The 13770-nt window shown below is 36.6% G+C and overlaps 1 protein-coding gene across 19 annotated transcripts in view; it reads right to left on the reverse strand.

Moving 5' to 3' along the window:
• Window positions 1-5213: 5213 nt before the first annotated feature.
• Window positions 5214-13770, reverse strand: part of ELF2 (E74 like ETS transcription factor 2) — a 100858-nt gene continuing 92301 nt past the window's right edge. For all 19 annotated transcript variants that reach the window (XM_070504760.1, XM_070504755.1, XM_070504764.1 and 16 more), the window contains 4 exons: window positions 13136-13222; window positions 8642-8834; window positions 7418-7768; window positions 5214-7010 (listed from right to left, as the gene is read on the reverse strand). In XM_070504760.1, the coding sequence (XP_070360861.1) occupies window positions 6383-7010; window positions 7418-7768; window positions 8642-8834; window positions 13136-13222 (1259 nt within the window). In that variant the 3' untranslated portion in view covers window positions 5214-6382. The remainder of the gene's footprint in view (window positions 7011-7417; window positions 7769-8641; window positions 8835-13135; window positions 13223-13770) is intronic.

A 13770-nucleotide genomic window follows, 5' to 3' on the forward strand; every position in this document is an offset into this window, starting at 1 on the left:
ACATGTATAAAAATATCGCACAGGCGTTTATCTAGAGTGGATGGGTACCAGAATGGCAGAGGCCTGGAGCTTGGGCTTATAAAACAAGGGGAGAAAAAAAGCAATACGTGGAAATTCACAGGCTCTAAGTGAAGAAACTCATCTGTGACCAGTGTGGCCCTGAACGAGTCACTCCATCTAGGGCCTCGGTTTTCTCATCCACGGAGTATAGCATCATAGCTGCCCGGTCAACCACATAGATTTGTGAGACGTTTCTAAAACAATACTGTAAACTCCATTTACAGAGAATATATCTCTGACATTTGACTTTGGTTCCCATAGACTGGTAAACCTGAAGTGAACACACAGCAAAATTCTGCAGCATTTTAAAATTTAGTTTGTGAGAAAGCAAGGATCATTACATGATGAGAGAGGCTCATTCAGAAACTAACCTTGCTGCACCCTCCCCCAAGCCCATTTTTTTGGATGGGAGGAAATGGAGGTTGAACCTAAAACTAAAGTGGGAGCCAGAGGAGTAGTTCTGTTTCTAGGTCTGCCACTGACCAGCTCAACTAAACTGATGAGTCAAAGTTTTTCTGACCCTTAGTTTATTTATTTATAATACAGGGAATAGACCAGAAAATCTCTAAGGTTTCTTAAAGCATTAAATCTCTGATTTGCACTTCAAAACAAATCTGAGTTACTGCTGCCACTGCTCAAAAATATTTTGAAACTTTTTGGAACAGCTTCCATATCCAGTTCTATGAAGGCCTCAAAACCAGCGTGAACTTTACAGCCACATCTCAATTTGAACCAAACATGGCATTACCTAGTTTGAGTCACATCAATTTATTAACCTCCAGTGACTTGGCTATTTCTAAAACTAAAATCTTCCTCAGCAGGAAACTCATCTCTATTAAATAGTTTAAAATTTTAGATTCTGCTCTAAGAAGCAATCCAAAAGTATTTTGAACAAGGTAGCATTGCTGGCATTAGTATATAGCTTTCCAAAATAATGTCTTGTAAGGGACAAGGCACATTAACATGGTGTACAGTTTCATAAGACTCTAAACACTCATCCTAATTAAAGAGATGTTGAATGTGAGAAAAAGGCTTTAGAATCAATGAAATTTTGTACAGTATGTAAGTTTTTTAGAAGCCATTTGTAATAATAGATATATTTCAAACTACCTTTTTCCTTTGGACATTTTAGAAGAGCTTAGGTTAAGACACAAATCCCTAAATCTAATGCTTTCCTTATTTTATCTCTACAATATATCTATCTATACATTGGGCAGTGGTTCCCAAACCTGGCTACACAGCGAAATCATACCTAGAGATATTTAAAACCTACTGATGTCTGGCTTCCCCTCCCATACATTATAATTTAATTGGGATGAAGTGTGGCCTGGGCAACAGGATTTTTAAATCTTTCCAGGTGATTCTAATGTGCGGCAAAGGTAACACTATTACAGTGAATTAATGTCCTACAACTCAGAATTAATTGGCAGATTATGTAAAATGGCTTAGTATTTCACCTTTTATGACAGTGACAGCATCAGTTCATTAAAGAAAGTCTTCTGAAATAGACATTTTCTCAAAGTTATATTACAATGGGATGAGAGGAAACTTCTTGGGAGAAGATAACTGTTAGTTTACAGCCTATTCACAGTTCAGTTTTCTTTTTGATATGGAGTATTTTGCATTAAACAATCATGTTTTGTTTGAAAGTTCTCACTTTGGAAGTTGTAATCTATTAAGTCCTCAAGTCACAGCATTACTGCTGAGTTGCAGTGTTCAAAAATATCAATAGTTATGGGTGCTTAAAAAGCAAAGTGGATACACATCAAATAAATCTCCTTGCTGCCCCTGAGTTTTTTAAAGGTTTGGAGGTGTGATGCAGAGAAGGCAAATCAGTGTTCTTGCAAAGGGTGAACAGTACCTTCTCATTCTCGTTAAGACTGGCGTCACTGTGCACTGAGTTCCTACACAAAGTAACAGGTTTTAATTATGGAGGACGAGTATAACAAAGGCGCTGAGGAACAGATGAATCACAACCACAGAGGATTTGTACTGTCAATGGTCAAAAGCTATAATAAAGGGAAAAGTTGTGATGACGGTGAAACTAAAAGCAGGCCTACTTCTGCCTCCCAAAAATAACGTGCACTGTAGTGCCCTCATAAAGTAGGCCAGGAGACTTAAAGGATCATAAGTTGCTTGATAAATAACCCCAAAGCCAAAATTTTATCTTTGGGAAAAAATTTCTCTATTTATAATTAAATATGACTTGCTTATATAGTGATCAAGATGTACTCTTCTGAGTAAAGTATGCAGGGTGTCAGAAGCAAGCCGTGGGTAGCGTACCATCTCTTACATTCCGGCTTCACAGCCAGCCCCCAGTGGAACTGCCCTTTTATTGTCACTATCAGCAATCTCAGAGGCTTCTTCTTTGGCCTTATTTACTTGGCCCTTCCTGCTGCACTTGATATACTGTTGCCCACCATATCTTGAAATGTTACCTCATCTGTCCTGTTAATTCTCCATGAATAGTCCTTATTTCCATTGCTGATTCCTTTTCCTCTCCCCTTACCCTTGCCTTTATATACTGTATACTTTTCAGACTTTACACTCCCAGTTCACCCACAGTAGACCACTCCTCACCCTGAGTGGTTTTCAAGCCTATTTCAGGAATTTTTCTTTTGCTGTCTGTCACCTCTAATTCAGTAAATAAAAGTGAACTCAAATCTAGGTGAAGAAAGAGAGTGGTCCACAGAGAAACCATCAATGGAATGGCTCAATGAGGTGTGGGTGCCTGGAATCTGAGAAAATGAGATATGTCAATATGTCTGTAGCCCAGAGATGCATAAAAGAGGAGTGGCAACAGAATAAGGCTTGGGAGATAGGCAGAGGACTTTCAATGTTATGCTGTGGACTCATCTTTTTAGCAAGAGATGCCACTGAAGAATTTAAAGCAATCGCAAGGGAGTGATGAAATTTGCATTTTAGAAAGCTCTCAGCTGGCAGCACAGAAAAGAGACTAGAGGGAAGCTTGATAAGACAAAGCAGTAAGGAGGGTAGGGAGGATGGGAAAGGAAGCTATTTAGAAGGTATCATCAATAAGACTTGGTGAATGACTTGATGTAGGAAGTAAGGTGTCTAGAATGGCCCTCAGGTTTCTTCTGGCATAAGTAATGGGTTGCTGGTAATGTCATTTATTGAACTAAGAGGAACAGATTTTAGGCAGAAGAGAGTTCAACTGGACATTCAGGAGGAAACAGCCAGTAGGCAGTTAGATAAACCCATCTAAAACTTAAAGTCTAGGCTAGAACAATAGATTTGGTAGGAAAAACCATATGCACAGAAGAGATCATCAAACAATTAGGTTGAAGTGAAATCATAATAGTAAACATTTAATAGACTGCTTGCCATATGCCAGGCACTAGTTCTAAATCCTGAACGTATTAACTCATTTAATTCTTAGAACTACTCTATGAGGAAAAGAGCCCCAGAGAATCTTGGTAAGTACTAATATTAAATGGGAAAGCAAAGTAGGCTAAAAAAGAAGAGTTGGTCTGGCAAAAAGTAAATCAGAAGAGGGGTGTCATGGAAGACCAAAGGAGAATTTTAAGAAGTAGGGTGAGGCACAAGAGCACATGAAAAAATGAAGTCTGTCTGATTTGACACTTATTGGAGACTTCAGTGAGAACTGTTTCTAAGCAGAATTCAAACTGCAAGCTATGGAAGAAAGAGATAGAATGATGGGCTATTAACTGTTGGAACAAGGAAACCAAGGAGGTGTGAAAAGGGAGAAGATGCTGAGTACAGGAGGAAGGCATATACCTGCCTCCTTACTGAGACAGGTAGTGAAGTAGATGCTGGAATAAGTAGATGCTGTTATAGCAAGGGGTCCAGAAATGGAGGGAGTTCACACTTATAACCTCCATGTTCTCTGTAAGAGGTATACTGGTCATTTGGTAAGCAGAGTGGTGAAGGCTGGAATTGTTGCTGGAAGGTGACCTAAGGAACAAATGGACAGATCATGTTCAAAAGTCTGATGAGGCTGAAAAATGTAGTGCATCAAGCCATTGTAATGTAGTTCTTTCTCCAATATGCTGGACACAAAAAGCAAATATAAGTTATAATGATTTACAGTTTATAAGGGTTGAGATTAAAAGCTGTATCACTGATAATTTCAATCAGCAGAAACACTGATCAGTATATACAGTGAACATGTATGTTTCCAAATCTAGACCTGAGGCATACTTATTCTGAAAGACACAGAAAAATGTTCTGGTAGAGTGGTGGAGGTAAGCTAGGTAGCCTTGGCTTAACCTAATTAGAATTAATTAATAATATAGCATAGGGGGAAAGAACTACTCACTTAAAATTTTGTTTCTTTAGCTCTCCTCTATAGCAAGTGACTTAGATTCTTAGCAAAGATGTTACCAAAATCAATAAATGTCTGAGTGTCTAATACGCTCAGCACTTGGGGAAGGGTGTAGTTATGGTATAAGCTATCATCTTTGACCTAAGAGTATTAGAGGACTCAACAAATGAAACTGCGGTTTAAAAAGGACAATACAATTAAGCGCCAAAGAATACAGTACAGATTTTGAAAGCTGAAATATTTAGGAAATGTTTTAAAAGGAGGTAGAATTTGAGTTTAACTCCCAAATGGGATATAAGTCAAGTGAGGTTTGTTTTGAACTTTTATTAAAAAGTACCATCAGGTATGTTTACGGAAAAGATAAAAGATTACAAAGGGAGCTGTTATAAAAATCTGTTGACCTAAGTAGTATCTGATTAAATGCACAATTAAAGGCCACAAAATATTAAGTATCAGTTTATTTAAATTTCTAAAAGATGTAAAAATAGACAACTCTTCTTTGTAGTAGAAAGAGCATTAAGATGTGGAGTCACAGGACCTAGCTAGTTTGGTGTGAAATTCATGTAATCCCTCTGAGACCTCCACTTCCTAATTCGTAAAAGGACTGTGCTTCTTAACCTTCAAAAAGTTTGAGAAACAAATGGTCTGATTTGAAATATAAATTCTTTAAGTGTGGCCAACATTAAAATGGTAAATTCACTATGCTAAGTAGAACATTATAGTTCATGATAGTAATTAGAAAGGAAGTGGTAACATGCAGATATTCACCAACTATTAATGTAATGGAACAAAGTAAGTAGAATTTCTTCAGGCAGCAGTAGGGAAGGAGAAATAGAACTTCTATTACTTCTTAACTAAAACAGTGTCTCCATACTAGCTTTTGAATATTGTTATAAATATCACCAGAGACCAAAACACAAGATAAATTTCATTTCTATATTTCAGAAAACCTACTTGAATACACTTTGAAACAAGAGTACAACAAAATAGAATATACTTCAAATGTTGAATATACAAACTATTATAGTTCAAATCTGAACACTGGTACTTTCCCTCTTAAACTTTAACTAAAAAAAAAAAAAAGAAAGAAAGAAAGAAAACTCCAGGTATTAGAGCTACCTGACAAAAATTCATGCTGAGCCTTAACTTCCAAGTGACAGAAGAACTGAAACTGATATGTCTGCACAGATGCCAGGGCTAAGTGAGTGACACAGGCATGTTACAGCAAAAGGCCAGGGCCAACTGTTAATTTGTCCACAATTAAGAAACTGACAGACTTAAACTACCATATAAAATGTTACATGTAAATTCTATAACAATACTGTGCTAGGTACAAGATTTTTAAAATTTTTCTTTTAATAAAAAAGCTTTACACAAACAAGCCATTAGCTTATTTCAATAAAGAAAACCAAAAATTAGTCTAAGGCCTTTGTTTTAAATCAGCTTAAGCTATATGATATAAAAAAAAATTCGCACTAGATCTTTTTTGCTATCCTCTTTCTGAAGTTTTTGGATCCGTTCTTCAATTCACATTCTAAAATACCTATATTAGCAGTCTTCACATAGCACCAGTTAAGTGAGTTCTGTGTGAACACAGTAATAATTGCTGGTATGCATATAAAATGCATCAAAAATTGCTATATGTAACAATGAGATCACCCATCCCAACCCCTCCCCACTGAAAACTATATAACCTCTTACAGAATGTTAGTGTTCCAAGTCTTAGTGTAACTTGATATTGTAGTGAGTTGCTTGGTCCCTTTCAATCCTTTCTCTTATTGACGGGTTCAGTTGTTTCCTACTGTAAGAGGCAGTTTTCTGTCAGCATCTCAATATGTAGTTCACTTCCCACTGAAACATGGGATAGGTAATTTATTTCCAGTAAGTTTGATTGTTTTCTTATATGCCTTAAAAATGTTTTAAAGTCTTCTTTTGACTTTTCTTGATGACATCCCTTGCAAATATTTATGTTAGTACTATCACTAACAGTCTAAAGTCCACGGTAGAGCTGCTGTTTTATTTCTCGCACGTCACTAGTCCTTCCGTTTTCATAGTCACAGGAAGGGCAATAGCTGAAGGCGCACTGACAACCACCACGTGGGTCACTGTCTTATTTCCATCTGCTGGTTTTTCTTCTTGTACCAGCTGCAAAGTTTTCACATCATGTTCCTGCTTTTTTGCCACTGCTTCTGATTTAACCTCTGGCCCTTTTATGACCGCACTGATAACTCGGGGAGGAGTCTGGCCAGATGCTTGTTGAGTAGGCACTGATAGTCTCATTACAGGTGTACCATGGGCTATTGAAACAGGGGTAAGTGCTCTCACAGCCAGTGGAGTTCCAACAATGTTAATGCTTCCTGATCCAGTCAGATTTGACTTTGTCTGCAGTTGACACTGTGCAAGCTGTGTTGCTGGGATGGTAATAATTTTGGCAGGCTGCATGGTGATTTTGTCTCCATTTTCAGTAGAGGCTGGCATCACAGTAGGGATTGTCTGAATAACTACCTTTGGAGAGGTTGCTGTTGTTGGACTAGTGCTGGTTATTAATGGTGCACCTGCGTTAACCGACTGAACTGCCACAGTTGAAATTTTCTGACCCAACGATGTCATTACAACAGGTACTTGCATTGCCACGCGAACTGTCCTATTAGATTAAAAAAAAGAAGTTGGTTATATTTAATGCGAAATTAGAAAATAGGTCTCTTAAGCAAGAAGATAAATGCAAATCTGAAATATACAAAACTAGTGCTCCCAAATTTTACAGATGTACTGACAATCCCTGAAGTTTAGAATATGAAATACCATGAAGTAAATATATTTAAAAAAATAAAGCCCATATTAAGTTGCATCTCTAAAACCGCAAAAACCAATCTAGGTTAGATGAGACATCTACTTTAACAACAACAAAATACATTTAAAATATCAAGCACTTCTCAAAGTCCTGACACCTGTGGGTTCTTAGAATGCTAATATTAAGAAAGGAACATCATTTTTGCCAAGGAGCTCTCTAAAAAAGTAAATACATTACAACTAACAGTTTCCCTCACTTACCTGGGAGCTGCTGTTGCTGATACAGATGCGGTAGTAGTAGGAGACCTGGATGAAGCATCATGACCAGGGGAAGTGATGTTCACAACTCTAGCTACACCCTTCTCTGCTCTGGAGCAGTTTAGAGGAGATGAGTTTTTCCCACCACGAACAGAAGTTGCTGCTTTCAGGAGACTTTCTGTAGACAGTGACACTCGTTCTAATGATTTTTCATCAGCAGCTGCTGCTAAATCTTCATTACAGGTTTCACTTTTGTCATCATCTATGACCACTATGTTTTTGGGCATATCCTTGAACTGATATACAAGCCTCTGTCCTTCAACCTTTGCAAGAATACCCCTTTGGTAATAATATCTGTAAAGGAAAAAGTACTAAATGAATCAAACGTATTACATTTTTCCCCCCAAAAAAACCAAAAACACCATTTAAATTGGATACTAACAGAAACATTGACTTACTCCCACAAGAGATAAGAAAAAGGAGCTCTTACTGCCTGGATTGTTCAAAAGGCTAAGAATTTGGAGTAGGAATGAACTTGGAACCTGGTGCCAAAGGTCCTATGGCCTCGAGATCTATAAAGTTGCTAAAAGTTCATTCTCTTTCTTAAAGGAACTAATTTAACCTAAATACAGGATATTTTACTGTATTTTATAGACACTAGTAAAAATTCAACTCTGATTTACATAGGTTATAAAAACAATCTGATGTTATGACCTAAGCTATGCCTAATAGAGATGAATCTGTAGGATATGTGAATACTGTCACATAAACTATGTATCATTTATAAACATCCTTAATTAGAATAAACCACGTACATTACAAAGTTTTGTGGGTTTCTCAAAGTGACAAACCTTAAAGAGAAATTTTCTTATCAAGATAAATCCATTATAACAAATTCGCAGGAGTAAAAAGCAAATTAACAATTCGGAAACTGTATTTCATTTGGGTTTAATTTTCATAAAGGTCTACAACTTAAATTTCTATTAAGGAATAGTCCTAAGTGAAAAAGCACATTTTCTGCAAAAATGGGTTTTCCCATGATATTGAAATTTCAGACCTAACTCCTCTCTCCCCATCTACCTCCAAATCCAAGAAGTTCCTCAAGAATATCCCTCAAAATTAAAAGTTCTAATTAAGGGATTTTTAGAGCTACTCTTTAAACAGCTAATACACAATATAAAGAGACATCTAAGTTTTGTTTGAAAATTCGTTCTTTTGTGTTCTTACCTCAAAGCTCGTCCCATAGTCTCATAGTTCATGTCTGGCTTGTTCTTATGCTTTCCCCAAAGCTTAGACACAGCCTTTGAATCCACGAGCTTGAATATGCCTTTTTCTCTCTGAGTCCACTTAATATACCGGGGACAAGTATTTTTATCTTGAAGCAGATCTAAAAGAAACTCCCACAAATAGGTTGTGTTCCCTTTGAAAACAATGATAGACATTGATCAAAAATTCATCAACATAATGAAAAACAAGTATCTACTTATGCTGGGTAAAAATCAATTCATTTACTACTGGTGAAACACAAATGTACTAAGAGTCTGTCATTAGGTACTTGACCACATCAGCAACGATCTGCAGTGTCAAATTGTGTTGTCTAGTAAAATATAAAGTATCTTTCACTATAACAAAAATCCTAAATACACTTGCTTGCTGGGTTTTAAAAATAATATCCTATATGTTATCCAGTTATGATACTAACATAACAGAGGTTTTGTATTTTGACTATCATATATCACCCCATCCTAGATTTTGAGTTCAGTAAAGGGAGAGGCATAATGCATAGCACAAAGTGAACCTAAATTAAATAGAATCAAATGTATTAATTTACAGATTTAAACTCTGAAGAAATTTATTTGCACCTGTATATTTATTATATGATAAGCCCAAATCCCATGATCAAAATTCATCAAAAGGCACCTATTAATTTTTTTAAAAGGTAAGCAGTATGTAATGGAACCTACATAACTTTCAGGCATCAGTCCTAGGGTCTTTTTGTAAGAAACACACTTTTCTTTGATTCACCTATAGGCATGAAATCTGAGGTACATGTCTTACAAAGTGCTAACTACCCATGACCCTTTAAACATCCTCTTTCATTATCCTCTGGACTACTAGTCAATTTAGATTTGTTATCAATGAAAGCTACTACTTCCAAAACCAGATTTTTTAACATTGCTAAACTGATCATAGCCAGTACAGTGAAGATAAGTAATATATCAGAAGGATTTCATTATATATGAAGAACTCAGTTATTAAACACATTTGTGCTTCAGTCTTAAAATATGAACTCCTTAAATAGAAACACTACACAGTGATGTGCCAATTTCTTAAACTAGTTAAGTATTCATCAAATGTTAACTATATACAACATCTGATCATGCTATTAGCAAGATCTGAAAATGAGATATTAAAATATTTCTGCAGAATGAAATAACTTATTCATCACATACTATATGCTTTAGTGTAGTAGAGAATACAGAGAAGCTTTTAAAACCTGTCCCTGCCTCAAGAAATTTAGTTGGGAAGGAAAAAAAATAGACAACAATACAAGAAATAAACAACAGTGTGAAACAATATAAGACATATCACAAGGCAATGCATAATTATATTCCAAATGAATGATAGAAAATAATGTCTGGGATTTCATGAGTGAAAATAAAGTGGATGGGTAAAACATCATGAAGTCTTGGAAGATGGGTAAGATTTGCATATAAGAAAAGGAGGGAATCTGGGTAGGTAAGATAAGGAATTTAATCCCACATGAAGAAAGCGTCACTTTTTTTCCCTTTGGAAGCGGGGAAGAGTAGTGGGCGGTGGTTATGAGAAGACTAGGTTTTTCAAGGTGCTGTTTTTCTTTCATTTCCTTAATAAGCCTCTAGGTACAGAAGTTCTTAACTTGGTGAAAGAACAGAAAAGAATCCTGAGAAGAACATTAGAATACATGTGCCACCACTGAGTCACCAGGTCATCTCTAGCCTCCTACTCACTATCCCTTTACTCTCCTCAAATCCAGATCCAAGTTACAGTCCATGTGAGAAGAACCCCTAAGGGTAAGAAGCTTCCAAACCGAGCCATTGCTAATCAATAGAAACATCCTCCTCCTCCAGCATTTCATTTTCATTCTGGATGTCCCTGAAAATTCAGTAAATCTATTAACCCACAGCTGAGCCCAGTGTGCATCTCTTGACCTAAAAAGATTAACCTACAACTGAACTATGTTACGCTTGTATCTCTGAAGCCCTATTATATCAGCATCAATACCTAAAAACTCTTACTATTAAACCATGCATAACTTTCAAGTGCATCAAGATATATAGCTGGGGCATTTTTAGTTTGTTTATGACCAGGAGATTATGAAGCCCTATGAGTGGATATAGTAAAAATAAGCAGAGAACTTATTCTGGAAGAAATTTTTGTACAACATAGACAATGCCTTGTACATAGTAGGGATCTTAATGCTTCCATGTCTGTTGAATTAATTAGACTCATCAATATTCCTCTGGTTATCTTTAAATGCTCCACCTCAGTTCCCATCCCCAATTCAAAATTAACAATTCTATTTCTGGTTTTAAGGAAAACAGAATTCAGAAAGGGAAGTCTTCTTTATCAGACAAGGTAGTTCATTAAGCTTATGCAGACATTATCCTACTTTTGCAGAGAAGCAAACACTGGCTGGATTTTTAATCCAGGTGTGACTGTAATAACTTTAATCTTCACATTACAACAGGTTGCCTCAAGTTTAACATAAGACTGAAATTTTAATGATAGATGATTTTTGATTGGTAAAAATAGGTCATCACAAAGTTTTTCTCCAATGTTAAGCATAAGGTCTTTGAGTACAAGAGATACCACTGATGATGATAAGTATTTTAAAAAAACCATAATAATTGGATATTTACAATTTAGCTTTCTAATATTTACTATTATGTTAGTTTTAAAGTTTTCAATATAAATTGAAAGATAAAACCTAAGATGTAACGGGGCTGGCCCCGTGGCTGAGTGGTTAAGTTTGCGCACTCCGCAGCAGGCGGCCCAGTGTTTCGTTAGTTCGAATCCTGGGCTCGGACATGGCACTGCTCATCACACCACGCTGAGGCAGCGTCCCACATGCCACAACTAGAAGAACCCACAACGAAGAATACACAACTATGTACCGGGGGGCTTTGGGGAGAAAAAGGAAAAAATAAAATCTTTAAAAAATAAAAAATAAAAAAATAAAAAAATAAAAAAAAACCTAAGATGTAAGAAATGTAAAATGACCAAAGACAGACAAGGAAATAAAAGTATCCTAAATCAGTCCCAAATTGAATTATCAGTTCCTAAATAAATAAGAGTTCACTGTAACTGGATTTTTTTTGTCTAACCTAAATTTCTTGGAGGGTTACTACAGACTTAATTTTTTTTAATACAGACTTAATTTTTGCTTTAATTATTTAGAATTAGATGTGTCGGACCATCTGTTGAGGATGGAATAAATTTGAATATATTAATCCAAAATGTATCCAACTATTGAATATTGGTCTGAAAACATTTATTCATGGAAGTGATAAATTTTTGGTTATCAGATTTTCAGAACATCTAAAACCATTATTAAAATATTACTTGAAATCAACTTATCCAACAAATTAAGAGAGCTCAGAATGTAGGCGGCTTATTGCTATTTTTGCTTTTAATGAGAATATACAAATTCTAAAGCAAAAACATGTTAGAATTTTTGTTCTGACTCCTGACTGACATGACTAAAATTTGTTGACTGGGAAATTAAATTCAGCTTGCCTTGAATTACTGCATTGCTTCTATCAGTTAAGAAAGTAATGTATCAGGGGCTGGCCCTGTGGCCAAGTGGTTAAGTTCCCGCGCTCTGATGCAGGCAGCCCAGTGTTTCGTTGGTTCGAATCCTGGGCGCGGACATGGCACTGCTCGTCAGACCACGCTGAGGCAGCGTCCCACATGCCACAACTAGAAGAACCCACAACGAAGAATATACAACTATGTATCGGGGGGCTTTGGGGAGAAAAAAGAAATAATAAAATCTTTAAAAAAAAAAAAAAAAAAAGAAAGTAATGTATCAGAAATAAGTCTTAGCTGTAAACCCCTTTTAATTCTAAGTGGCTCTGTGTGAGGAGGAGTGCTGTTATACATACACACATGCCCTAGAACAATGGCTCTTAAGAAAGGTGTGTATCAGGGGCTGGCCCCATGGCCGAGTGGTTAAGTTTGCGCGCTCGGCGGCAGGGGGCCCAGTGTTTCGTCGGTTCGAATCCTGGGCGCAGACATGGCACTGCTCATCAAACCACGCTGAGGCAGCATCCCACATGCCACAACTAGAAGGACCCACAATGAAGAATATACAACTATGTACTGGGGGCTTTGGGGAGAAAAAGGAAAAAAAAATAAATAAAATCTTTAAAAAAAAAAAAAAAAGGTGTGTATCAGACTGCACTTACAACCTTTTCCAAATACAAACGCCTGCCCCCTTCCACTCTCCCATCATATATCCACTGCTACAGAATCTCAGTGGGGTAGGGACCAGGTACAGATAGGCTGGAAAAGCTTCCTAGGCGATGCTAATACATCCCTGATTAAGAACTACTACCAAAAACAGTACTCCCACTTGTGCATGTACTAGAAATAACTTTCTTACCAATGCAAAAATGTCACCTGACTGAAAAACAAATCATCTCACCTCCAAAACAGCCCCCCTCCCCCCCAAATTACCTTTTCCTTCTCTGGGCTTCTTCTTTATACCTAACTCAGGAGACCCATTGGAAATTGGTGATTGCTGGGTCTTTGGTTTACGGCCAACTGAAAAAATAAGATATTGAAACCATACATTGAAAACAGGAAAAATAATAGAAGCATGATTAGCAGACTCTTTGCTAACACATTATTTGTGAAACTGGACACCAATTTGTGGATTAATATACTCCATGTATATAAAAAGTTCCTTTTAAAAGGAGCATTAAAAGCACTTCTGCAATTCTAGATTACAGCAGTTAGTTGGTAGTAATCTCAATGGATATGGCAAGTCAGGTACTACTATCCTATTATTTACATGGTCAGAGCCTCAATTTGCTAACCTTTTCCAATAATGTAGCAATGGGAACAAACTGTAGTACAAACTCTTTTGCTTTCTGTTCTACAGGATTGTCAGAAAAAGCTTTACCTACCTATTGCAGAAGATCTGATAATCTGCGAAGCTCTTTGAGCTCAAATGAGGAAAAGTAAAAAATATTATTTTAAATACTCTCTTCTGCTCTGAGCCAATCAATTCACCAGAATTCAAGCATAAGTGTTCAAATTTCCCCACCTAAATATGCAGGTACATTATAAGGGTTTAAAAAAAGTTCCAA

The sequence above is a fragment of the Equus asinus genome, chromosome 3 (assembly GCF_041296235.1).
Source record: "Equus asinus isolate D_3611 breed Donkey chromosome 3, EquAss-T2T_v2, whole genome shotgun sequence".
In the NCBI taxonomy this organism is placed as follows: Eukaryota; Metazoa; Chordata; class Mammalia; order Perissodactyla; family Equidae; genus Equus; species Equus asinus.